The sequence below is a fragment of the Protopterus annectens genome, chromosome 17.part0 (genome assembly GCF_019279795.1).
Source record: "Protopterus annectens isolate FY-2018-M chromosome 17.part0, PAN1.0, whole genome shotgun sequence".
NCBI lineage: Eukaryota > Metazoa > Chordata > Ceratodontiformes > Protopteridae > Protopterus > Protopterus annectens.
In genome coordinates this window covers 607,826,228-607,853,248 of record NC_056751.1, presented here as the reverse complement: position 1 = coordinate 607,853,248, position 27,021 = coordinate 607,826,228, and the positions used below count along the sequence as shown (strand labels likewise).

Sequence of the window (27,021 nt, the reverse complement as noted above, 5' to 3'; positions counted from 1 at the left end):
CTGTGGTATTCCTAGGGTATTTACCCTCCTAATAGCTAGCTGGGGGGGGATCTCTTATGGTGTATTTGTTTGTATATATGTACATACATGCTTATTTTTTGTGTTTGCCTACCTTTTTTTTGGAAACATTGGCGTTTACCCAAAATTTAGTTTTCCAAGAAGGCAACTGGCATCTGGGGCAAGAAACACTGAGGAAAATGGCGTCGGCTGATGCCTTTATACCCGAAGACCAGCAGAGATGACGTCGGGTGAAGTGCGACACCAGCCGAGGCCAGACCCAGACTTTGGAATCCGGCCGACCGAAGGGCTGCCTGACGACAGGACAACCCATTTGTTATGACTGCAGATGCTATCCTGTTCGGACATCTACATTTATGGTAGGTACAAAACTGTACTTTCTAAGAGTACTTGCAAATATGTAGGATATTCTTACTCACATTCTTTAGCTTTAAATCTAAATACTTAGCAATGGGATAAGTTTTGGACTTTCCAGTATCTACTATAGGTTGTATGTGGTGGGGGGAGTAGCCAAAGCTTTATGTATTTTTGGAATCCCAAAAATGGCAGAAATGAAATGCTTATCAATTGATAAAAATTTATACACATCTTCACTAATTTGCCCCTGCATGACAATATCATATAAATGAATGTCAATGCTTCTATAAGCAACACTGACTTACTACCTAGAACCTTTGTTGTACATATCATCCATTAGTGCACACTTTCTTATTAGCATAATCCCCTCTATTCAAATTCACTATACCCCCACCTTTATCCAGTTTCATAACCCATGACTGAGAATTTTTACATAAAGCATTGAGTACATCCCATTCTTGCAATGTCACATTCAACCAAGAGCTATTGATTGGTTAGATAACATATATCTAAAAACAAGCTTACAAGATTTCTCAAAAATCTGAATCTAAGGGTATAGTGGACAGTTTATGATATTTGTTTTTTATAATCTTTAAATTGAAGCTGTTAACCTTTATTTTTGAACAAAACCTTAAAATTCAGCTTTCTATCAATTAAATCATCAGTTACCCTAGATGTCTGGGCTGGATCAAGAGGATAACCTTTACCCAACAAGTCTGCAAGTTGTTGTTCAATGTTAAAATCACTAAAATTATAAATTTTAAAGTCACCAAAACTATTTGAATCGCTTAACGAAAAATATCATAACATACCTCCAAACTTGCCTCGCATTCACTAAAACACAAAAAATGTTCATGGAATACATCTTTAAAAGAAATCTGCATTGATGTTAAAGGATGGGCCAATAATTCCTTGTCTGCCCTTGTCTGGTTATGTTGTAATTGCCCCTGTAGTTCCTGATACACTCCAAATATCTCAAAGGTGGGAAATCTAAAGGGGCTTCACTGGTGCCAACACCTTCAGTACCAACAATTTCCCCTTGATGACAATTTCAAACTCCATCACCTTTGACAACCAATGGATAAACATTTCCACTGGGAAAAGAATAAATCTGGTTCTCATTTGGCACAGGGTACGCTTGACCTTTTGAACAGACCAGCCAACCCCTCTCAACCATCTTTTCTTTTCAAACCTTAACTTCATATGACATTTTCAGTTTGTTTAAATATATTAGAATATTTATCTAGCAGAGCTACAGTAAAAAAAAACAGTTCAGAGTCAGGGTTCCCAGCTGCTATGCTTGCAAATGGTCATATAAGAAAGCTACTGTCATTTTTTGAGAGATTACTCCAGTAATAGAAAGATTAATGCATTTAGTGAAAAAGTATCCTTTCCTGAAGTAGGTAGCTAAATGGCTCTTTGCAAGAATTAAGAGAAGTGTTTTCTCTCATATGAAACAGCAATGAAAATGTCTTATTTGCAGTCCTCTGGAGCAGTTTAATATTTTCTGAGCAATCAAAGGTAAGAAATAGTTGTGATTATTTTAGAGTTGCAATGACCATATTGATTCTAACCCTTTCTTGCATTGGTATTAAGTGGCTGGATAGTTTTTGGTAAAACTTAAACAAAAACAAAACCAAGTTACATTGCCCAAAACCACAAGCTGCACACTGAAATGTAGTGTCACATACTGTTTAACAGTTGAATAAGAATTTTCTTCCTCACAGTCTTAAGTACACAAAATGACCCCCATGGACTGTAGCTGGCCAAATATATAACACCTCTGCTATTACTAGTAAAATGTGTAAAACTTTATGGCTTTAATAAAATTCTTGACAAATACTTCCCCATCTTCATAAATATATGTGCACTGATTACAAACATTGCAGTTGTAGATGTCTAGAATTTTGTTGGTCTTAATATATTATACATCTCAATATTTCTGTTTCTCCTTTTAAGTTCTTGTTCCTTTTTTAAATAAAATGCATTAGAAAAGTAAACATCATCCAAATTCCAACCTGCAATCTATGCAGACTTAAATTTCCTTTTTTGGAAAACACGTTTTTTCTAGTTGCAGTCAGTTTTGCCATAAGATCCTCTGAAATGCAGGATTTGTCAGTTGAGCCACCTTTCTTGGTGTTCTATGGAAGTAGAGCCTCTCTTTGTACTACAGAATTCAACCGCAGTCAGTATATTCATCTTCCATTTTCTTACCAGAATGCTCAAGGCATTGGGAGTACCTTCTTCACTGTGTGGACCTGTACCATCAACTGAGATTCGAAAAGGTAGGCAACTCTTCAGGGAAAGCATCTCAAAGTTGCGCTTGAATACGGACAGAAATCAACTTTGTTATATAACTTAGGCTACTGCAACAGTGATGCAATGATGAACACGGTATCTTTAGAAAGTACAGTATTTTAATAAGTAAATAATGACAAGCACAAATTCAGATGTATCAAGTAATGTTAAGTTTTCTGAATATAGGTAGTTAAAAACAAACCTACAATAAAATGATGTATATCAAAAATTATACAAATATAATGAATAGAAGGCTGGATACCTGACACCAAAGAGATCAGTCTGTAGGTTTTATTTTTACGAGAGAGTCTCCAGTTTACAGATCTGGGTGGCAGTTCTATGGGGATACATAAGTACAAACTTGTTTTATATGGAGGGCAAGCACTATCACCTTTGGGGCTGCAGTGCCTTGGGGGGGAGGTACACCTTTTGTATGTGTGGAGTATGTTTGCAGAAGCAGGCTTGAATAATCGGATTTCACTGAAAATGTACTCAAACAGCCAAATAAATACTGACCACCCACGAGGACTACTGTGAAAAAATGACATACTTCCTGTAAATGTTTCTGTGGGGAAAAACATTGGTTCAGTGGGCAAGACATCTCATTTCTGCTTTATTCACCAAATTTCTCCAAATCTGGGGTCAACCAGTGAAAGGAGGAAAAGAAGCATCTCCATTCTCTTTGTCTTTATCCTCAGTGATGGTAACTTACTGAGCCTCCAACTGCCTAAATTTGGATACATGTTTCTTATGCTTTTTAGATACAACTGGCTCAGAATCCTTTGGGACCATAGGTTTCTTGATGAGCAAAGACCTCTGAGAACTAAGAGGAGATCCATAAAGTAAAGGAAGAGGCACTGTGGGACAGGATTCCTGTTGTAAGAAACATGTCTGCATTGTTTACTGGAATAATCAGACTGGGGAAATACCTGTTACCATTTCACGCTTTGCTTTCAAGGTGAATTTCTTGGCATCTACTATGTCTAGAACCATAATAAGCTGGCTATTATTGTAGAACCAGTTATAATCCTCTATATGAGAAGTAGAAAACATTGGCTTGAGGTACTGCCAATCAAAACTCTTGAAGACCAATAGGTCATAAGGTTGATAAATGATCCTATTAATGAGAAAACACAAATGCCAGTCATTATATGGATTTTAGCACATGGATAATGGGAAGAGGACAGGAGCTGCATTGCAGGGCAACTGGAATGTAACATTTTTCACATGAAGTAAAAAGCTGACAGTGAAGCAACACTCAGAGGCTCTGTGTAAGTATGTACAATATTTTTTATAACTCACTAGCACAGCCCAGTATTGACTTTAATGAATAAAAGAAAAAACAGTGTACAACTGCTGACATTTCCTGATAAATTTAGTATTCTGTGCCACACAACTTTCAAGCTGAAATACTGAGAGCCGAGGGGAAAACTGACATGAGATAGGTTTTACACTGGCCTAAGAATGAGGACTTGGAAAGTGGCTGGTTAACAGTGAATGTTACATTGTAAAATGTGGTACAGGAAAGGTCACAATGTGTGGTTAACATCTGTGGGATATAAAATCTAGATTCTGACACATGCAGCACCCATCATATCATGAACACTTATGAGTATTTGTGACCAACAACTTAAACTTTAAATAAAGCCACCACATATAATCTAGACTACCAATATATTTTACTTGAGGAAACAAAAACAATTGAAGGAGTACTTTGTTACCCCAGAAACAATTTTATAGAAAAATAAAATATTTTAAAATAAATTAAATAAACAAATAAGGAACAGTCATCTTGCTTCTACTATATATGTAACTTTCCGTTTTCATACTGCCTTGCACCCTCTGAAGTAGGTGAGACAACTACTTGAAAAAGTAGCAACAGACTGTTTCTAGAGGCCGATAATTCATATACCACAGTAATCTGTGATGTGACTACATTTGAATTTTAGACATGTGAACAGATTTTCAAAAAAAAAAAATGCTTATGTGCAGCTATTGTGATAAGCCAGGGGGTTTGATAGCTGATATCAAGTTTTTCAGCCAGCTTACTGTCCTGAAGTGAAATAGATGATGACGTGAATGGGGATCTGGCTGGAATCAAGGTGGGACATAGCCATGTAAATCTGTGTACGCACACACACTCTTACAGGGAGTATCTTAAATATATTTTATTACAGTTCTGAAATGATAAACAACATAATAATCAAATCTGTAACAGCCACAAGAAGGGAAGAGTGCAATGATGTTACTACCGAGTTCTGTGCTGCACTGGAAACCTCAGGTGTGAAATGGGGATGTTCCTTTGTGAAAACTGCCTCAAACACAAAGTTCAAAGACTTTATAGTCTTGCCTTCCAGCAGCTTATTTGAAAATGTTAAACTATATTTGTGTTTTCAGTGTGGTTGCTTATGAGCTGTGGAACTGTGAACCTATTTCAGGCAAGATGACTAAATGATGTACAAATACTCTGCCTAACAAATTACAAACATGCTGTGATCATCGTCTTTTGGCTGTTGCCATTAGGGGTCGCCACAGCGGATCATCTGTTTCCATTTCTTCCTGTCCTCTGCATCTTGCTCTGTCACACCAACCACCTGCATGTCCTCTCTCACCACATCCATAAACCTTATCTTAGGCCTTCCTCTTTTCCTGTTACCTGGTAGCTTCATCCTTAGCATCTTTTTCCCAATATACTCAGCATCCCTCCTCAGCACATGTCCAAACCAACGTAATCTTGCCTCTCTGGCTTTGTCTCCAAACCTTCCAACCTGGGCTGACCCTCTAATATACTTATTCCTAATCCTGTCCACCCTCGCCACACCCATTGCAAATCTTAACATCTTTAACTCTGCCACATCCAGCTCTAACTCCTGCCTTTTTGTCAATGCCACTGTCTCCAACCCATATAACATAGCTGGTCTCACTACCCTCTTGTAGACCTTCCCTTTCACTCTTACTGGTACTAGTCTGTAACAAATCACTCCTGACACTCTTCTCCACCCACTCCATCCTGCCTGTACTCTCGTCCTCACCTCTCTTCCACACTCACCATTACTCTGAACTACTGATCCCAAGTATTTAAACTCATCCACCTTCGCCACCTCTACTCATTGCATCCTCACCATTCCTCTACCCTCCTGCTCATTCACACACATATATTCTTTCTTAGTCCTGCTGACCTTTATCCCTCTTCTCTCTAGAGCATATCTCCATCTCTCCAGGCTCTCCTCCACCTGTTCCCTACTCTCACTACAGATCACAACTTTATCTGCAAACATCATAGTCTGTGGGGACTCCTGTCTGATCTCGTCTGTCAACCTGTCTATCACCACTGCAAATAAGAAAGGGCTCAGAGCTGATCCTTGATGTAATCCCACCTCCACCTTAAACGCATCCGTCACTTGCACCGCAGACCTCACCGCTGTCACACTACCCTCGTACATATCCTGTACCACTCTTACATACTTCTCTGACACTCCCGATTTCCTCATACAATATCACAAATCCTCTCTAGGCACCCTATCATATGCTTTCTCTAAGTCTACAAAAACACAATGCAACTCCTTCTGACCTTCTCTGTACTTCTCCATCAACACTCTCAGAGCAAACAGCGCATCTGTAGTGCTCTTTCCCGGCATGAAACCATACTGCTGATCACGAATCGTCACGTCCCTTCTTAACCTAGCTTCCACTACTCTTTCCCATAACTTCATGCTGTTTGTTTTATTTGAGAGTGAAGTCACTCTATCCTGTCCTTGTTTTAGAAGTTTTTTTTTCTGTTTAGTTAATATAAGTTTTGCTTCCAAGACTCACGTTTTTGCTTCTAAATCTGATGTTTGCTGGCATTTTTTGACAAATAAGCAGTAACTTGTCAAATTATGCTATTCTTTACAATTTCACAGTGTGGGCAATGTTTTTTAAAATAACCTCTACCCTTACAGGAACTGCTTGAAGGTATTTTTCTTTTGCTGTTCTGTCATTTCTCTCTACTATACCTCTCAAAGACCGTGAACAGCTACTTGCAATGACTGCTTCTGTTTTGGGTCATGATTTAAACAAAATACGGCAAACTGATTATTTAAAAAACAGTGAAAAATGTACTTATCTGCTGTCCTTATATTTGCTAAACGCACTGAGACATCCATCAACGCCATACAACTTTGCCTGAAGCTAAAACATTCTGTATTATTTCATGGAAATCAGCATATTTTCCATGAATATATGCATGATGGGAAATATATAAACGTGTGTGGCCCATAACTTTAAGCCCCTACAGTTTGAACAGTAAAGTGTAATTACAGAACAAATACAACAAATGCTGAAACTCACTCTAAGCCATTAAAACATTTTGCACCTCAAGATAACCTAATACTTGCAGAAGGAAAACGTTTAGCTACTGCAACCTTGGACATGTATATAAATAAATGATATGAATATGACTTTATACACCCACACACATATGTACATACACAGACACACGTATATAAATAAAACCTGTTTTCACACTTAAAGTGTCACCATTCCAAGGACTGTGAATAAGGTCTTCAGAATTTCAACAGGAACCCTAAACATGTAGTTATACTGTTTACAGTCTAGTTCTGTGCCTGTGGAATAATCATTACATTAAAAGCAACTATTCTGGATATTTATATCCTTTTAAATAAAACTACAGAATCAATGGAATGTAAGAGTTCTTACTGTGAAAGGAGGATATGTGTTAATGAAAACACAACAGAACAAAGAGCTTCAGATTTTACAAGCTCTAAGTAGGCTCAGCTCTGTAGGAATCTACTGAAAACAGACAGTGTAGCTACCTAACACCTGAATACAAACAAGTCACAGTCTATGGCTAGCTGAGTTCCACCTGACTTGAGGCTCACCAAAGTTAAAACAAAACCCAAGGCCTGTCTTTTGCAGCTTGTTCCTGAAAGTTCTTTAGTGCTCTTTTGGGTGGAATCAGAGTTTGGCTCAAGCCAGGCTTCCTCTTCACTCTGATAACCTGACCATCACCAGCTGCATTAGTTTCCGAGTGAGCAAGTATAAGAGCAGAAGGTGATAAAACAGATGAACTGTTATCAGGTGGACAACCTTCAGAATCTTTTATTACCTGAAGATCACAGTCATGGGCAAATTTACAATTCACACCAAACCGGCACCTTTTGTTCTTCTGATACATGTGGCAGACTTTCTTACCCCCAGTTTCTGATGGACTGTCATGGACAGTTAGAGGGACATGTTTCTGAAGCATGCTGAGGTGTTCTTGTTCCTCCTCTTTAAAAGGGTTTTTGAAAATGCTGGTACTACTAGTCTTCTCTCTGTTCACTAGTGGGTCATCCAGCTGGGGAGATGGAAGCTTGGTCTGTGTAAGATAATCCACTTTGGGGCTGCTAGTATGCTGTCCTTCCACAGGAACTGGTGCTGTAAAATCAGCATCCCCACAGTCAAAATCATCATCATCACCACTGCTGATGCCGGTGTCCAGAAGAAAATTTAAACCCTTGTTCGTGTTGTTGCTGTTTTCAGATATCCTTCCAAAAAAGAAACAAAAATACTAACTGTAACATAAGTCTCAAGTGTAAACAAGCTTAAAAAAAAAAATCAGGATTTTCCAATTCCTTTAGCAAATACATTCTGTACTTTAAAATTAGAGGAAGTAATCACATACCTACCCTCTCATAGCTGACAAACTTCTTCTCATCCTCACAATTTTTTAGAGAAGAGATGACAGTCAAAATATGGAAGATTCAAATGAAAAAAAAAATAAGCAAAGTAAAAGCTTGACAAATAAGGATTGAGCAGTGTGTTAAAAATGTGCTCCCAGAATTTGTGTCCGTTGTTTTAAATTGTGTTTAAGCTTTGTCCCTAAATGAAAAGAAACAACAAAGACAGCTACACGTGCAACAAACATCAGATACATAGAACACCTAATCACTTGAAATGATAACATTCAAAGATCTGAGGGAGAGGTGAGATACGGAATCCAGCTGGTGGGGTTGGGAACAAACAGAAGTTGTCTAACATCCTTTAAAAAACAACTAAAAGAAAGGGTCAAGATTCAGAGATATTAAGCGCACTGCATAGGGCTGGTGTGCTGTAGGAGATGGTGCAGAGTAGGTACTTTGTGAATCAGCGATAAAGGGCATTCAGCTCATAGAGGCCACTAAGTCTCTGCAAAAAGAAGTCGGCCCTTGTGCACTGGCAAACTGCTTAGGTTAAAACTAAGCCTATTAGTTGGTGTACGACTCAGCAAGCTCTGTATTACATAGGAGACTACCTCTAAATAATGATGTTACTACTATGCACATAAGGGTTAATATCCATACATGTAACCCTGTCACATTGTACAGTCATCCCCAGACGATAAGAAAGTAAACAACAACTTAGCATGTTCACTGATGCCTGTTTGAATGTCTTATAGGGACACAAAACAGGACTGCAAGCTGTAAGTGCCAGAACGGCTTGTAACCTATACATGCATATGCACACTATCCTCACACCCACTCTACTTTTAAAAATACATTTATGACTGTTTTACAACAACCACCAATGGTCTTACTACTATGAAGTGCTATTACTGCTGCATCAATGACTTTCATGAAATAGACTGTCACAATCAGTACTCCATTACAGAATAAAGCTTATCCATGTGTAAATACAAAGTAATCACTGACCTAATTATGTTAATCATTGTGGTATACTATAATATTAAATAAGGCATGTACATTAGCTTTTCTGCACTGTGGTGGTGGTGCTGCGGTAGCGTTGTCGCCCCACAGTAAGACGCTGTCCGGTTCGATTCTCAACTAGAGCATCTTCTGCGTGGAGACATGCGTGAATGGGCGTCCCTTCGTTTAAGGTTGTGCGTCAGGGCTGGCAACTCGGCACGTAAAAATCTACTGCCAATCATTAGCGGACCAGAGTTCCGCTGTGGCGACCCCTAACCGGAAAAAGCCGAAAGACACAACAACAACATTAGCTTTTCTGGGAGCAACATACCAGAAAATGAAATAGCAGATAGCACCCAAATGCTCCATGTGTTCTCCCTAGTAGAGGGTTGACCACACTACATGGTTTACAAATCCTTAACTTTGATCAAGCCATGATAAGGGTATACTGCCAACTGCATAATTCTGTCTACCGGCGCATACAGAGAGGTCAGTTTCACTATGTTTCTTTCAATGCTACCCCGTGCTGACACATTTGATGGATTCTCCTGCAACTGTCTAAATATACTAGAGAGCCCCGATACCTTATACTGCAGTATGTTTGCTTGCATATATTTTAAGACTGATACAAGCTAAAAGGCTGTGTAAAGCTGCTGATGTAACCATGTACATGCTAAGTACACATGACCTTGAGTGTGTCCCCCTGTGCAGAATACCCTATGCCTATCAATGCCAGTAGTATTACCCAGTGCTGCACATTTTAACAATGTACACTGATCAGCACAGACAAAATGATTCTGCCTGCTGAGCTGCGCTAGATGGGATTGTGTAGTTCAGATTCCTAACTGTATAGTGTTCTAAACATTGTGTGGATCAAATGTGCACTATCCTTCAGATTATATGGTATGTAGAATTACATCACAGTCAATAATATTAAGCCCCTTGCTGAGGTATTATTCCCTTTCAAATATTTTCTTCACGAATCCATGCAGCCATGGAAATACTATCCACTAGCAATCACCTGTGAAAAATCAAATAAATGAGAGGTCTGGACACAGGAACCTCTACAATGTAAGCATACAAAAAAAAATAAATAAATAATAAAATAAAAATGCCTCTACGGTCCCAAAGCAACTCAAATGTTACTTAAGCAGAAATGCTGAAAATGAGTTTTGAAATGGCAAGCACCATGATGTAGGCATAAGGACTAGCATGCTGCTATCTCATTGGTCATATGCCTACATAATGGGCACACTTTGTCACTCTCAAAGAACGTTTATTCGGTGGTGGTGCTGCGGTAGCGTTGTCGCCTCACAGTAAGACGTTGTCCTGTTCGATTCTCAGCTAGAGCTTCTTCTGTGTGGAGCCACGCGTGAATGGGCATACCTTCGTTGAAGGCTGTGCATTAGGGCTGGCACCTCGGCACGTAAAAATCAACTGCCAATCATTAGCGGACCGGAGTTCTGCTGTGGCGACCCCTAAGCAGGAAAAGCCGAAAGAGAGCTAATATAGAACTGTCAGTGTGCAGGTGTTTGTATTTGCAAATTTCTTAAGAAAAATTTTTTTTTTTTTCGGACAGCTGGACAATATTGGAACATAATAAGCGCTTAAAGAAGTTGTGAGAAATTCATTCATACAAAAGATGCTCCAAGACAGTACAGAAAAACATGATGAAAATGATACAAGCTAGACATTCAAAAAGATGATGTGGTAGGAACACAAACAGTAGGTGATTCAAGGACTGTACAGAAAGGCGCACAAGCACAACAATGTAAAAACATAATTTTTTGTACACAAACGCAGCTTTAGATCACTCAGGCCAAATGTGGGTGATTACCTTAACACTCTCAATCAAGGATTAGAAAAATAAGGTTAAATAAGGAGGAAGACACGTTCTGATACCCAGCAAAATCACAAACACAAGGGAGGGTATTTGATGAAAAGATGGCAAAGCTTAGCATTCAGAAAGAAGTCTAGGGCTGACTTGATACAGAACATTGTAAGCTGCTCAAAGGTATTTGGGAAGTACTGTATGGTGACAAAACTGCCATACCACAAGTATTCTCTGTGATCACTAGTGTTCACACATGCAAGATCCACAAGTATTCTCTGTGATCACTAGTGTTCACACATGCAAGATCATGTATTAAGAGGACATGGTCACAATGAGACTGCTTGAAATTAATACTGGAGGTCAAAATGAGACATGAAGAGGTTTCTCCTTCACGTAACTCAACCATATGCTGTGAAAGGTGAAAGGTTGCATTGAAGTAAGAGGTGGGGGCAGAGTGGAGCAAAGAGGACATGGACAACAGAAGAGACAGGGAGAAGGCAGAAAGGGAATTGGCTGTCCTACGGAAAGACATGGCACAGGAAGCAGAACAGTTGCCTCCCAAGTTTTTCAGAAATATGACCAGTATGCTGGTGGATTCCCTTATGAATATCTTCGATAGATTACTGGGTAGTTAGTGCCTTAGGACTGGAAAAAAAGGAGCTGGCACTCTTGTACAAAGTGACTGAAGAGCTAATATGAGAAACTGCAGGCCTGTTAGCTTAAATGCAGTGTCATGGAAAGCTGAGAAAATCTTTGGGAAAGAATGGTTACTTTCGTAAAGGGCAATAAACTCCAGGACAACAGTCTACAAAATTTCACAACCAGGAGTTGTCAGTCAATTCCAATTCCAGTTTTAAGACAGGTGTGTGGTCTACCTGGATGTAATTTAGTCTGCAGAGGTAGTTACTAGGAAAAATGCATGGGCTGGTGATAGGACTGACACTGAAGAAATGGAATGCTGCATTGCTGAAGGGCATTACATGAACAGCTGTGGTGAAAGGGACAAGGTCAGGAATAATGTGAGATGCCACAGGATTCACATATCTAAGGAAAGAGATAACAGAAGCCATCACTTAACGGATGACTCTAAACTATATGAACCAGTTGAAAATGGGGGAAAAGTCTAAGGAAGGTGTGAAAAGCTGAACAAACCTGTATGCAGAAAGATGGCAGTTAAGGTTCACTGCAGACATGCAAAGCATGGCAGCTTTAGGTTATGACGATCTTGGTGTGAAGTATCAGATGGGGAGAGTGAAAATAACAGTGACAGAAGGAAGTGATCTGGGATATTTATTACACCTGGAATGAACCACTGGGAACAGAAGAACAGGACAACAGAAACAGCAGTAAACAGAACTCTGAAGTTATCCTAAAGGAGATAGTCTTCAGAAATAAAAGTAATACTCTACCAGGTCCTAATCAGGGTACACTTTAAATACTGTGAGTGACAAAAAAAGGAGAAGGATTACTAATGTGCTGGACTAAGTCTAGAAAAAAGCAAAAGAAGTGTGTGGGAATGAGGGGAAGAATATGAGAAGACTAGGGGACCGATAGCTCTGTTTTCTAGAGATAAGAAGAGATAAGGGCACAAGATGTGGGTGTGCAAGGCATGAAGGGACCACCCTGGATTGGGAAAAATGGGGAGAACAAGTAACGCTTTGCAGGGACACAATACTGCTTGGCTCTGTGAAAATACTTTTTTTCAAAATTTTCTTCAAAAAGTGGCATGCAATCTAATGAAATGAGTGGCAGAGAAGGATTCCACAGAAGCACTTGAGAGGTCATGATGGAACAAACAGTGAAATTTTGAGGGTGGTATTTATGTAGAGAAAGAGTAAAGTTAAATACACTTAAAGGGTAGACGAGATATGCGATGACTCCTGCCATCAGGCAAATAATGTAAAATCTACTATGGATATTCCATAACAAACATCTGGCATTACATTTCAGACACATCCTGCACCATCAAATGTTTTCACAATGTCTTCTTGAATCAGCTGGTCTGGGAACACATACGGTTGAAAACACAAGCTCAGAGTCCACATGCCTGAGTATTTGGAAACTCATTCCACTGCTATTCATGCTCTTGAACATTGAGCTAAAGCAACATTTCAAGAACATTGTAGGAGCTGATCCTACAGTGCCAAACTTTATTCTCACTTCTGGGTCACTGCACATTGAAGAAAGACCTATCACTGACAGGCAGTGTAAAGCCTGCCTTGCTCTTTTTATGGAAGGCTGTGAGATCAGAGCAGCAGAGCCAATACACATGCATATGAATAACAGTTATCTTGCTTGTCTGTGTTACGATAACACTAATCCAAGCAACTGACACAAGCGATTATATTCCAGCAACTGTAATACAAGCTTGGGTGATCTGTGCGACTGACAGTAAGCATCCCATCACATACAGGCATGCTATATGCAACTGCAAACATTTGATGACAAAAAGACTGTGCTTTCAGTGTAACTATACCCTAAATTGTGTTACCAGACAAAAGCTGGGGCGCAATGGCAGATGTATTTTACACCTGCAACCAAAACACGGAGCTCTGATGTTGATTTTTTTCATGCTAACCTCAATAAAAGGAATTACTAGAAATCACACAAAAAAGAAAGTAAACATGGATGTTTAGGTGAAGCTGCAATAACAGACTACAGTTGTCACTAACTCACTAAATCCATAACATAGACCATGCAGGAAACAAGTGAAAAGAAGTCAGTATCATTTGCAACACCCACTTCTAAAAGAGCCAACCACTATTCAATGGTAGAAATTAATTTTCTGCAAAAGAAACCATATTATCAGCTGGAAAATTTTATTCTATCCACAAGGGCTTTATAACAACTAGATTCTAATTTATACTCTGGTATCAAATCTGAAAGTTTAGTACAGAAGTTTAAGGTTAAAAGCTGGTATGGCGTGTCATCAGGCAGTCAGATCAGACCACACCACTAGAGGGCAACATTATGGAGGTGATTGTTCGCTATGAAGAGCAAGTTCTCTTCATACAATAGGCTAGAAGCACACTGATACATACATATATATGTATATATATATATATATATACATATATGTATATATTGATACATCAATATAATACCAAGTATAAAAGATGGGAAGAAATAAGCAGACTGAATGGGAATTCGATCACCAAATTTATTCATTAGATGAATTAAAACTGGCTTGAAATCTCTCTCAGAAATGTAAAACTTCATTGTTATGGTATTTATTTGATGGCTCTTGGACTACACTGTTGCCTCACAGCCACTCACATGATGGCAGCTGTTACAAGGCTCTTACCTCATCCAACCATCTCCTTCCAAAGTTAACCCTTTTCAGCATTCCATACAGAAACTCCCAACAAACCCAAAGTTTTTTCTAATATCCACCAACATAGCCCCAACCCTTCTATCTTCCCTTCTTTGCCCAGTCCATCTAACCAAGTATTAATCTCCTCTTGCATTCCTCTCCTTAACGAAAACATTTTACTCGTGCTGCACCAGTCTCCTGGTGATAACATCCAGCCTCTTTACTTCAGTCTTGACTGATTAAACGTACTGGCCTGTAATTTTCAGGACACCCCTACCCCCACCCCGGTAGCACTGTTATGATTATCTTTTCTGCCCATGGTGGCAATCCTACCCATCCAGATTTTGTTCAAACCCCTCATGTAAAGCCCTTTACACCTCACATTTGACTAACATAAAAATACAGTGAAAAAACATCCTGTCTGCATGTTTTATCTTTTCTTTAGTAGTCAACTCTCCCCTCAGTTTCCTGCCTAGTGATGCTTCTGTCCCCTGTATCAGACACTCCTACTTCCAGCTCCCTAACACTCCTTTTTTCCCTACAACAAGCTTTAGGTTTCCCTATAAACTGCCTTGTACTTCTCTTTCCAATTTCATCTCTTTCTACCTTACACAATACCTCATAAAATTCTTCAAATACTTCCTTTACCACCTCAAATCAATTTATCCTCTATCGCCATCTACCAACTCTATATCCCTTTTCAGTTTCCGATACTTTAGCTTCTTTGCCAGGAAAGTAGCCCCTCCGGTACCACAATGACTCCTGTCTCCCTGCATCACTTTTCTTTTCTCCCTTCTGACCAACTACCCAAATACCCTTCTGCTACCTTATGTTTTCCAGTTCACGTAGTCATCACTCACTCTCTCCCTCTCCCATCTGTTCTATAACCTTGTACTCCAAGATGTCTTTATACTGTCCCATCTCTCCCAGTCACTTTTACCTCTTTCACAGTCTCATCAATTGGACATCTTACTATATCCTTACGCTATAGCCACTGCTCTCCCCCTTCCACATCCTTGTACTGAAGCTCTGCCTGTTCTGCAGCTGACCCAATAAGCATACCATGAATTTAACATCTGCATGATACTCAAACAGCATATTTGAATTATTATGTTAGCTTTCCACCCTAGTAATTCCCTTGTAGTTAAAACATATCCAGCTGGCTCACTCTAACATGTTCACCTGTAAAACAGGGTATACATCCTACTCAAGTCACAATGCACCCATAAAATATCACTCAGCCCACAATGCCTCACCCCTTCTTCCTACTCCTTCTGGAGCGTACAAGGATACTTCTTTTTACCAAAGGATTTGTCTAATGTCATTTCTAAAAGATTACACCAAAGTCTCCCAATAAATGCCATCTGGTCCTTGCTCTACCCACTAGCCTTCTCCAAGCAATGGATGAAGGCCCTGAATGACAAAGCATCATCACAAAAAGACCTGCATTCAGACTTTAACACCTTCACTTCTCCTTTAATTGTGCATCTTACCAACACCAAACTACCTTCCCACTTTCCTTAGTCTTTTCTAATTTCCTCAATTCCCTTTCTTGTTAACAAAGCCACATACTAATATATTCGTAGATTTTACACCCTTCTTCTGCACTTTTTATTTTTTAAATAATTACATCTGCATTGTTCCTTTTAATATGACTTTCTTTTTCCTTCCCCTTTCACGGGATTTCTCACTGCCCGCACATTCACAGATTCTAAGTTATCCACTGCAAAATCCCTCTAACCTCACCTTACCTTTTCCCTACCACCTACCTACTTCCTCTCTACTGCCACTCCCTGTAACTGGGTCTTTGACCCTTGGGTCCAAAGCTTCTCCCCAAACTTGGCTGAAAGGTCCATGTTACTATGTCCTGTTCATCAGGCATCCTCTAAACCTACAGATGTCAGGACTCCACCAGTCCTGATAGCCTCTGTCTAACTCTATAGCACCCTTTCTGACTCAACAACCAAATCTAACTCAAATTCCAATCTGTTTCATTCCCCCATTTTGCTTCTTTCTCAACCCCTTAAAGTCACTGCCAGTGAAATATCACCCTTAGCACTGACTTTGACTCTGTCCCCTTCAGCCACTCCCCACTTCCTCATGTTTAGCAGTCACCTCACTGTACCCTTCTTGTAACCTCTGCCCTCAGCTTGATGCACCTTCATCAGCTCTCAGCTCTTAAAAATGCTTTTAACCTCTCATCCTCGTAACTAAACAAACAGCCTTATACCACTGAAGACCACACCACCAACCACCTCCTTACTTACCTACTTATGTCCTCAAGCTATTTGACTTCATCAAAATCTCTAGAACCCTGCCTCCCACTTTAACCCCCAAAAGAAATACACTATGCCATGCCCCATTTCTTGCAAATTTTGACCAAAATCCAGCAGTCTTGCTAACCATACATCAACCCCGTCTTCAAAGCCTTCACAGCCATGTCCCCAATACTTCCATCTAGCCACTGTGCATTCGGGCTTGCAATTCACCAGTACTTTAAAAGTCATTACTGCCTAAACACACTACCACCTAAGCTATTCTTGTGCATACATTCAAGGAAGGTGCGCCCATATTATCTGTATGCTAAGTAATACAACACACTTTGTTTAAATCATTGGAAAAGCCACCCCCTTTCTCCTAGAAGAACCTTAAATATTCACAAATCAAAAGATGCACATAAAGATGAGATACTTCAACAACCCCTGAACAAACTAACTACTTTAAATATACTGTCCTGTTTTATTAGCTTAAATAGAAATTCTAACAGAACATTATCAGCACTAGCCTGTGGACTTGATACACTACAACTTAAAATACCCGTGCATAATATTTCAAAACTCTTGTTATAAATCTTTTATATTAAAACTTTACAAAGCCTAAAATTAAGATGATAGAAAGTTTACATCTGACTGTAACAACTAGAAAACTTTGCAATCCATAAACTGTAGAAAAAATAAAAAGGTGCAGTCACTCCATCAATAATATTTAAGTTGTTATATGCTTATCATTCCTCCCTTTGTAGCTTCAAGGCAGAACAATTTGTCAATTAAAAAACACAAAGTTAAAAACTCTCCACTATCCACCTAAACACTTACACGAATACACTGCAAGAAATAGGATCATAGGAAGTTACTAGGCTAATGGCCCTAGGGCGCTTACAAGGCTAGCCAAGTTCTTACCCTTATTTCCACGATCAGCACCTATTGCCCTGTGATCAACAGGGACACAGGTGGAACCTCAGGGTAAATTTACGGTCACCCATCCTATCATCCAGATTGTGTTTGAAGAGGGCCAATGAGGTGCTCTGTTTGACATGAAGTGGGAATCTGTTCCAAAGGTGTGGTAACCTCTGGGATACCAATCTGTCCTTCCAGCAGGTTTTATTAATGTTGCATACCAGGTTAAGGTCTTTAGAGCAAGTAACCCATGTACCAATTGACTTACGGATATGCAGTATTTCTAATAACACAGTCACAGACTGCCTTGTATACAAGGCAGAGATCATCTATGAGTAGTCTTTATGAATGAGAATAAAATGGCAGTGATTTCAGATGATCTTCACAAGACAGATGTTGAAAACCTTGAATTTTTGTTGTGAGGAACCTTTGTGTTTTCTCCAATTCATGTGGTGCTTAGAAAGGTACATACCAAAAGGGGTCTTGTACTCAATTATTGGCCTGATGAGGGAAGAGTACAGGGAGGTTATAACTTCTTTTTTTCTAGAGGCAATACCCTTACTTACAAGATAAACAATATAGAATGCCTTTCTTACAACTGTGGAGACACAGTGGGCAAAGGTAAGTTTGCTGTCAACCTGTGTGCCCAGGTCTCTGACCACTGAGTACATACTTAAGGTGTTGCTATTGATGTGGTAGTTAGCAGGAACATCGCTTTTACGGAAAGGAACGATAATACATTTTTTTGCAATGAGTTTAAGGCCATGACTTTGGCACCAATTATTTGTTTGTGTAAGACACTCTTGTAGGATGATGACATAGTCCGGAGATTCTATGACTGCTACCAGTTTGCGGCCATCAGCAAACTTTGTCAGCCACAGGCCTTTACTTTTTGCTTATACTTCAGAGAAATAGATTCCAAACAGTAGAGGTCTCAGGACTGATCCCTGTGGAACACCACTGGTTACAGGCCTGCTGTTGGAGGTGCAGTCCCCTATTTTGACTATAAGAGTTCTATCAAAAAGCCAGTTAGCGACCCACCTAAAGACATAAGGGTTGATGCTTAGTTGGGTGAGTTTGTCAATGATGTCTTAGTGGAGGATTGTGTCAAATGCCTTTTCTAAGTTTTCTAAGTTTCTAAGAAGTTCACCAGGTTTAACATGCATGATCTCCCTTTGACAAATCCAAAATGAGTAGGGTCAAGTGTTTGGAAGTTACCTATACCTTTGTTGATAAGGTCCACGATGATTCGCTCCATGGCCTTGAAGATAAGGCTAGTCAGGCTAATAGGTCTATAGTTTGCAGGGTCAGTGGAAGCACCACCTTTTTGAGCAAGGGAATAATGCTGGCTGTTTTCCATTCAGCTGGTATGAAGCTAGTGCTTAGACTATGATTGAAAAGAGCACCCAATGGTGTTGCTAATTCATGTTGGAGCCCATGTAAAATGCAGCCTGGGATGTTATCAGGTCCTGTAGATGATGTGTTTTTGGCCTTAGAGAGGGCATTTATGACTTGCTCTCTAGAGATACAAGGTAGGGAACAGGTGGTGGGGATGTCATGGATTATGTATAGCTGGGACAGAGGAGATAAGTTTATTTATTTATTATTTATTTTTACATTTGTTAACCGGGTTAATCCGACTGGGCTCAGAGAGCCATTTTTCAGCAGAGACCTAAGGAGAAAAGCTCCAGGAAAGTAAATAAAAAATAAGAAAAACTTAACAATTCAAGTTGTAAGATACTTAACAGTACAAAACAGAGAGAAATATACAATACGAATATATACAAGACCAAAGTACAGTATTTTGAGAATGCAGTAACAATATGTTTGAGAAATTTGGTTAGCATTAAGTTATTTACAAGGAATGTAGCAATGCCTAAAATAAAAAAAAATTCAGATTACCATCATGGCATAGTACAACAAAGATGAATTTAACAGCATAGCTACTAAGTGCAGAGAGAGTAATATATGTCGACAAAAACCAGGACAAAGAAAAGACCAATGTTCAAATGCACCAAACAGTTTAATAAAAACTCCACAGAAAAACACCAACACTGTTTACTTCTCTCCAGCGCCTCGGCTGTAAGCCTTTAACAGAGTATACTCAATTTCCCACCCCACTACACTTTTATACATCCATAATCAATTAAGTACTTACAATTAAAATAAGCCAGTAGCACTAGGAGAAGTAGGTGTAAAAACTGTAGGAACGTATCCTTGTGGTAAGTGCACAGTATGTGAATATGTGGTAGAGACTTTTCCATTTATTAATGGAAGAAAGTTTCAGATGCAAAATCATTTTAGTTGCATTAGTGAGAGAGGTATTTATTGTATAAATTGTTCCTGTGAGACTATATTGGGGAAACTAAAAGAAGTTTGGCAACTAGAATAAAAGAGCATACAAGAGATATAAGAAAGAAAAATGAAACAAGTCCAGTTGCTTCACATTTTCATTGTGCACACAAGGGTGATTTTACTGGTTTTGAGGTCACAGTTTTGGAACAAATATATCTTTATGGTGAAGGTTATACTAATATAAAGAATGAGTTGAGAAAAAAGGAATCTGTTTTTATTTAATTATTTATTTCCAGTTTGATGACCGGGGAGGTCCACTGGGCTCAGGGAGCCCATTTTTAGTGGAGACCCAGGGAGAAAAACTCCACATTACATAGATAAAAGTTACAGACACAATCAGAGTAAAGTAAAAACAGTTACAATTATAATTACATTTCTTGTTAGAGACAGGAATTGTTCTTTGGTTACATACCATTTGAATATTCAAGATGGCAGTAATGACGTCATTGAAAGAGAAAGGAAAGGGGGAATAAGCTATTTACAGTATATACATTTATGAAAATATCGTTAGATAAGCTTGCATTCAGAGGTAGCCAGGTGTTTAGTAATTCAGGATGGAGTAGGGTGATTAGTAGGCTAGGTGGGGAGAATCCAGCTGCATTTCCAATTAGAGGAAAGGTAGGAATGGAGCTGAGATTTAAAGTTATCAAGGTTTTCAAAAGTCCTTAGTGAAGGAGGGAGAGAATTCCATTTTTTGGCTAAGGAGAAGGGTAATAGGAGCTGACCAACAGGACGGTTAGGTTTGTGGACAGTGATTAGGTTTTGGTGAGTGGATCTTAAGAGTTCTGTGTGGGGTGTATGGTTGTAGGATGTTGGTTAGTGCGGGGCATTTAGTAGGCTGAAATATTAGTCTGTGGGCTGTACTAAGTTGGAGGCAATCTAGATAGTAGGTGAGTTCTAGCCAATTTAACATGTGGACGGCAGTACAATGATGGGAGGAGTATTTGGGTTTGGTGGCGACTTTAGCAATGTTATTATAACAGACTTCCAGTTTGGAGAAGAGAGAGGAAGACAGGTTTGTTAGTAAAGGAGCTCCATACATTAGTGAGGGAAGTAGACAGGTAGTGGCAAGAGTTTGTCTTGTAGAAGGAGAGAGAAAGTGGATGTTTCTCTATGGCATGCCAAGTTTTACATGTGTTTTCTTTATGTTTTGCTGAACATTAAAGGCGGAGGAGTGTCCATATTCACCAAGGATATTCACACCTCCAAGCTAGTTGCCAAACACAATGCATCTGAAATTCTCCAGGTGCAACTAACACTAGGTAAGACTGCAATCCAAATTGTAGCGTGCTACACATCTCCCACCATTCCCCAAGATTCTCACTACACCTTTCAACATAATGGAAAATATTAAGATACAACCAAACACCCTAATACTGGGTGATTTCAACTACCCTGATATTAACTGGGAAAATGACGCAGGTACCAACATCTTTTCCCAACGGTTCTTGGAATTCATAAATTCCAACGCCCTGGATCAACTAATCCATTGTCCCACCAGGGGTTCCAATATCCTAGACCTGGTCATTATCAACATGGGAGATAGATGCTCCACACCAGCGGTCACCCCCCTCATTGTTCAGGTCTGACCATAAACAAATCACTCTGACATCCACATCCCACCCCCACCCCCCCAGTAAGGAAACCTCTGTAAAAAAACTACTCCCAAGCCGCTATTCAAGTCTGAAGTGACAAACGTTATGATACCCATACAGACGGGAGCTGAAAGTTCGACTGCTGAATCCTACACTAAGGCACTGTATGAGCACATCCACTCATGCATGAGTCATGCCATCCCAAATAGAACCAAGATGCTCTCCTCCTAAAAAAGGAAACCAATCTGGTAGTTCCCTGCCATAAACAAACTATACAACAGAAGAAAGAAACTGTTGCAGAAGAGAGAAAAATCCCAGGATTCAAAAAACTCCCTTACCAGCCTCAGTAAGAAGCTGAGATCCCTCATAAAATCCTCCAAAGCTAGTTACGAAAATAAAATTGCCAAGACTCCAAAGACAACCACAAGGCATTCTATAGTTATGTCAAGAATCTAAATGGCAATGCTGATATATGCTCTGAGCTATAACAGAATGGCATTAAATATACTGATCCCAACGATATTGCTAATATCCTTGCAGATCGATTTAGTGCTAACTTCACCCCCCACTCCCTAAAGGGCCCATCTCAATACCAAAAGATTGCAAAATTCCAGTAATTACAGCCACACAGGTAGAAACCGCACTCTCCAAAGCTAAGAATACAGCATCCATGGGACCAGATGACATCCTGGGCTGTGTACTACATGAGCTACAAAATAAACTGGCACCTCGCCTAAGTGTCATGTTTAATCATAGTCTCAACTCAGGCTTTGTGCCCACTGAGTGGTGGATAGCTACATTTATCCCACTCCACAAGGGGGGATCCACCTTGGATCCTAGGAACTACCATCCCATCAGTTTGACGAGCCCGATCTGCAAGGGAGTGGAACGCATTATCATGGAACTTATAAACAAAGGCATTGGCAACCTTCAAACACTGGACCCCATCCAGTTAGGGTTCCTGAAGGGCCAATCTTGTCTCCTGAACCTGACTGACTTCTTCGAATCAGTCTCCAGAGCTGTGGACGAGGGTAAGGCAGTCTACACAGTCTATCTGGACCTCACCAAGGCCTTTGACACTTTGACACCATCCCCCACTCTGGAGTCATAGATAAACTTACTAAGCTGGGCATAAATCCCTACGTCACTCGATGGGTTGCCAACTGGCTTACTGACAGGACCCAGACTATAAAAGTAGCAGACTCCAAATCCAGACAAGTGACAAGTGGAGTACCTCAGGGATCAGTCCTGGGACCGCTCTTGTTTGGCATCTACTTCTCTGAAGTATAGGCCAACACTAAGGGACTCTGGCTAACAAAGTTCACAGATGACTGCAAACTGGAAGCCATTAGTGAATCCCCAAATTATGTGGATATTCTACAAAAGGGCCTTACAGAAACAGATGCTTGGTGTCACAGCCATGGACTCAAGCTTAACACCAAGAAATTTATAGTTATCCCCTTTGGGAAAAACCAAGTACCCATGAATTACCACATAGGTGGCAGTACACTAAACACTGAAAGTGTGATGACAGACCTAGGGACACAGGTGGACAGTGGTCTTACCTTCTATAACCACATCACCACAACAGTCAGGAAATCCCTCTATGTGGCACACCTTATCACTAAGGGGTTTTCATCCAGAAAAAAGTAGGTCATTGTCCCACTGTACTCATCCCTCAGACCCATTATAGAGTACAACGCCCTGTTTGGTATGTACCTCACAACACTTCTGTAACAGCTGGAAAGGCCGCAGAAATACCTCACTAAAAGAATCACAGGCCTAAAGCAGATGCCCTATGCTGACCGTCTAAAAAACTCCAGCTATACTCTGTGGCATATCGTCTACTCAGAGGTGATCTCTGCTTAACATACAAAGCCATGTCAAACCCTGAGCTGTTGGACATGCTCCACTTAAAGAAATCCCAATCCCTCAGAGCCACATGCGCCAGGGATCTAAACCTTGTCATCACATTGAACAAAACATGCTGGAGGGATAGGTTCCTGACCCAGAGACTCCCCATACTCTGGAATAGACTGCCCACACATGTCAAGCAGAGCGCCTCCTTGGCCCTCTTCAAAAAGAACCTTGACGATTGGATGGGAGATAGGAAATTCACCCTGGGGATCAAGTCAGTCACCCTGCTAGACAGGGGTCCAGGGAAGAAATATCCAGGGAATTGTTATGGCTAGACTTGTATAGGCCCTAGGGACGATAGCCTAGTACCAACCTATGAACCTATATGGGTATCAAATTTTTGATTTATTTTGAAATTTGATATGCTGGTGCCTAAGGGCATGAATAGAGAATGTAATTGGAGATATTTCTTGTGAAATATCTCTTTAAAGTTGGAATTGTTTTTTAATTTGTGTTAATTGTAAGTACTTAATTGAGTACGGATATATAAAAGTGTAGTGGGGTGGGAAATTGAGTATACTCTGTTAAAGGCTTACAGCTAAGATACTAGAGATAAGTAAAGAGTGTTGGTGTTTTTCTGTGGAATTTTTATTAAACTGTTTAGTACATTTGAACATTGGATATTGCGCGGTGGTGCAGCGGTAGCGTTGTTGCCTCACAGCAAGAGGTTCTCCCGTTCGATTCTCAGCTAGAGTGCACAGAGTGCCTTCTGTGTGGAGACTACATGTCCTCCCCACGGTTGGGTGGGCATTCGAAAGACATCTGTAAATTGGCGTACCTTCGTTGAAGGTTGAACGTCGAGCTGGCACCTCGGCGTTCGTGAAAATCTACTGCCAATCATTAGTGGACTGGAGTTCCGCTGTAGCGACCCCTAACCGGGAAAAGCCGAAAGACAACAACAACAACAAGTACATTTGAACATTGGCCTTTTCTTTGTCATGGTTTTTATCTGCTGTTGGCTTTGTGGTGTGCAAATATTATAGCCAATAATTCTTTTGTGCCTTTGCCCTGCTTGTTTCATGAAATGGGTGCAGAGTCATCTCAGAGGTCAATTGAAAGGTTTTTGGTACAGACCAGTGACAGTGGAGGAGTCATGGGCCCCTCTGATGGTTGTGAAAATGATCTTTCAAATAGAAGGGATTATGTTATATCCAAATGAGAAGAAAAGAGGAGAAAACCTGACTGTAATCCCTTTGCGACAATTGGAAAGGTGACTGGAATTGCAGCTACCCAAGAAGTTCAGGTACTTTTAGATAAAATTGAAAATCTTATGTTTAAGGAGACATCTGCTTTTTTGAACTTGCAGAGTCTCCAGAGATATTGAGAGCTAAATATCACACTGAGGGGGTTAACAGCAGTAAAGAGTCCTTCATTACCGTTTGACCTCTTAGTGGATGAGGATAAACAGTTCCATGCTAGATGGGTAGCTGCAGCTTACAAGTGCAGCTCTGAGTGGGTGGCAATTTTGGTGGAAAGAGATGCACTTAAAATACATAAATTAAAGGAAGAGACCAAATGTTTATGTAAAGATGTGCTTCAATGGACTAGTGTTGATAATTTGGAACAATTCCTAAAAAACATTAATGAAAAATTGTCTATTTATGAGAAGGAGGTCATCGAGAGAAAAAATGTAAACTAGTCGAAAATGTAGGTGATTAGGAATGCAATCAAGCGTTCCAACTGGTTTCCAAGCAACGTAATATACAACGCAAAGTGAGACTCCAGGGAGGTCAGGAAGTTACACAACATTGTCACGTAAGGCAAATGGAGAGTAGTTTCATCTACGGACTATGATAGTGAAGACTATCAGGAGTTTCCCCATTTGCTTCAATCTCAGAATGGCAACTATTTAAATAAGACTTTTTGTGACCAACAAGGGCAGAGAGGGAACCAAAAACGTTCGTGGCATGGAAAAGAAACTTACAGAGAAAGTCCTCGTTCATTTAAGTGAGGCAAGTGAAACTGACAGTAGGGAAAGTGTGGGCCCTATAAGTAATATATGTTTTGATACTGCAGATCGATATGTTGTCACTTTATATGGTTGTTTTCAAACTGTGAGTTGAGTGTTTTAAACAAAGGTTTGAAATTTGTTCCCGCCTCATTACCTAGACTGTTCAAAATAAAAATTGAAGTATTTAGATTTGTACGTAAATTACATCTTATGCATCATTTTAATGTGAATGATTTAAGTGTACAGGATTATTCTTTTGATCTTAACTCTGAAGTTAATGAAAGTGAAGTAAGTTTTTATTTTTGTGATTCTGATATAGATGTTAATGCTTATAGCAGATTTAACACAAGGCAAGTTCCATATAAAAGCAGTTTTATCCCCCCTTTTAGGAATGATACTATTCAGTGTTTTTCAACCTCATTAAAATATGGTCTAGAAAAGGAATTTAATATTTTTTGTAAGAAAAAAGGTAACTTATTTATTTTACATTTGTTTACAGGGAAAGTCTGACTGGACACAGGTCCATTTTCTGCGGATGCCCAGGGAGAAAAGCTACAAGAAAAATACAAAACAGTACAATATAATACATTACAATAAATGAGAGAGCATTAACAGCTTTTACATACATCATTGAAAAACAATGTGGCAGAGACTAACAACTTATACAGTAAAAACATTTTTTTTTTGTTCAGTAAGGTAAATATCAGCGGGTTGGCATGCTTTCAGGAGAAAACTGTCTATACATAACTGAAGTTCTGAAACAAGTTGCTGGTGTGGATTATCCTGGGGACTGACATCAGCACAGCCAGTTACTTTATTATCATGGGGATTGACATCAGCATAGCCAGTTAGTGGGTTTTCAGGAGTTTTTTGAAACGAGAAGTGGAGTTAGTAGAAGTTATATGGCTTGGTAGCGAGTTTCAATTTTTGGCAATGGTGTTGGCAAAGAGGGATTTACCAGAATCATTTTTGTGCTTGATGACAGTTATGAGGTGCTTATTACTAGAGCGTAAGGCTCTATACGGTATGTGGGGCTGTATATATTTTTGAAGTGCTGGGGTTATATCAGGAAAGGAGTATAGTTTATGTGCAATAGATAGTTGATTGAGTAGTAGCATGTGAGGCAATTCCAGCCAGATGAGCTGCTTATGAGGCTTCGATAACAAATTTTATTTGGATCGGTTTGGCGGAGAATAGTCAAGATGGGAGAGACATATAGGAGAATGGATAGAAGATGAGTCCTTGCAATGGTTGCTTTGGCAGATTTAGTGATAAAGTGTTTGTTCTGTAAAGGAGTCCGAGTTTTTTGTTTACTTTTTTGATGGTTTCTGCAATGTGGATGTCGAATCTCAAGTTATTGTCTATTACTACACCTAGTAGTTTGATGTGTGTGGTTGAGCTGATTTGAATGGTATGTTTGGAGTTGATGTGAAAATTATTATTTAGGGGAGGTGGTCTGCCTGGGCCAAAAAGAATAAGATTGTTTTTGGGGGGATTGGAAAGAAGTTTGATATTGGTGAACCAAGTTTCAGCTATGGTGAT

General features: G+C 39.7%; 1 protein-coding gene across 2 annotated transcripts in view; it reads right to left on the bottom strand.

The window, feature by feature from the left end:
- Positions 1-6,313: 6,313 nt before the first annotated feature.
- LOC122791850 (dual specificity protein kinase splB-like) overlaps positions 6,314-27,021 on the bottom strand; it is a 44,900-nt gene continuing 24,192 nt past the window's right edge. For both annotated transcript variants that reach the window (XM_044059826.1, XM_044059825.1), the window contains exon 2: positions 6,314-8,201. In XM_044059826.1, coding sequence (XP_043915761.1) covers positions 7,559-8,201 — 643 coding nt within the window. In that variant the 3' untranslated portion in view covers positions 6,314-7,558. The remainder of the gene's footprint in view (positions 8,202-27,021) is intronic.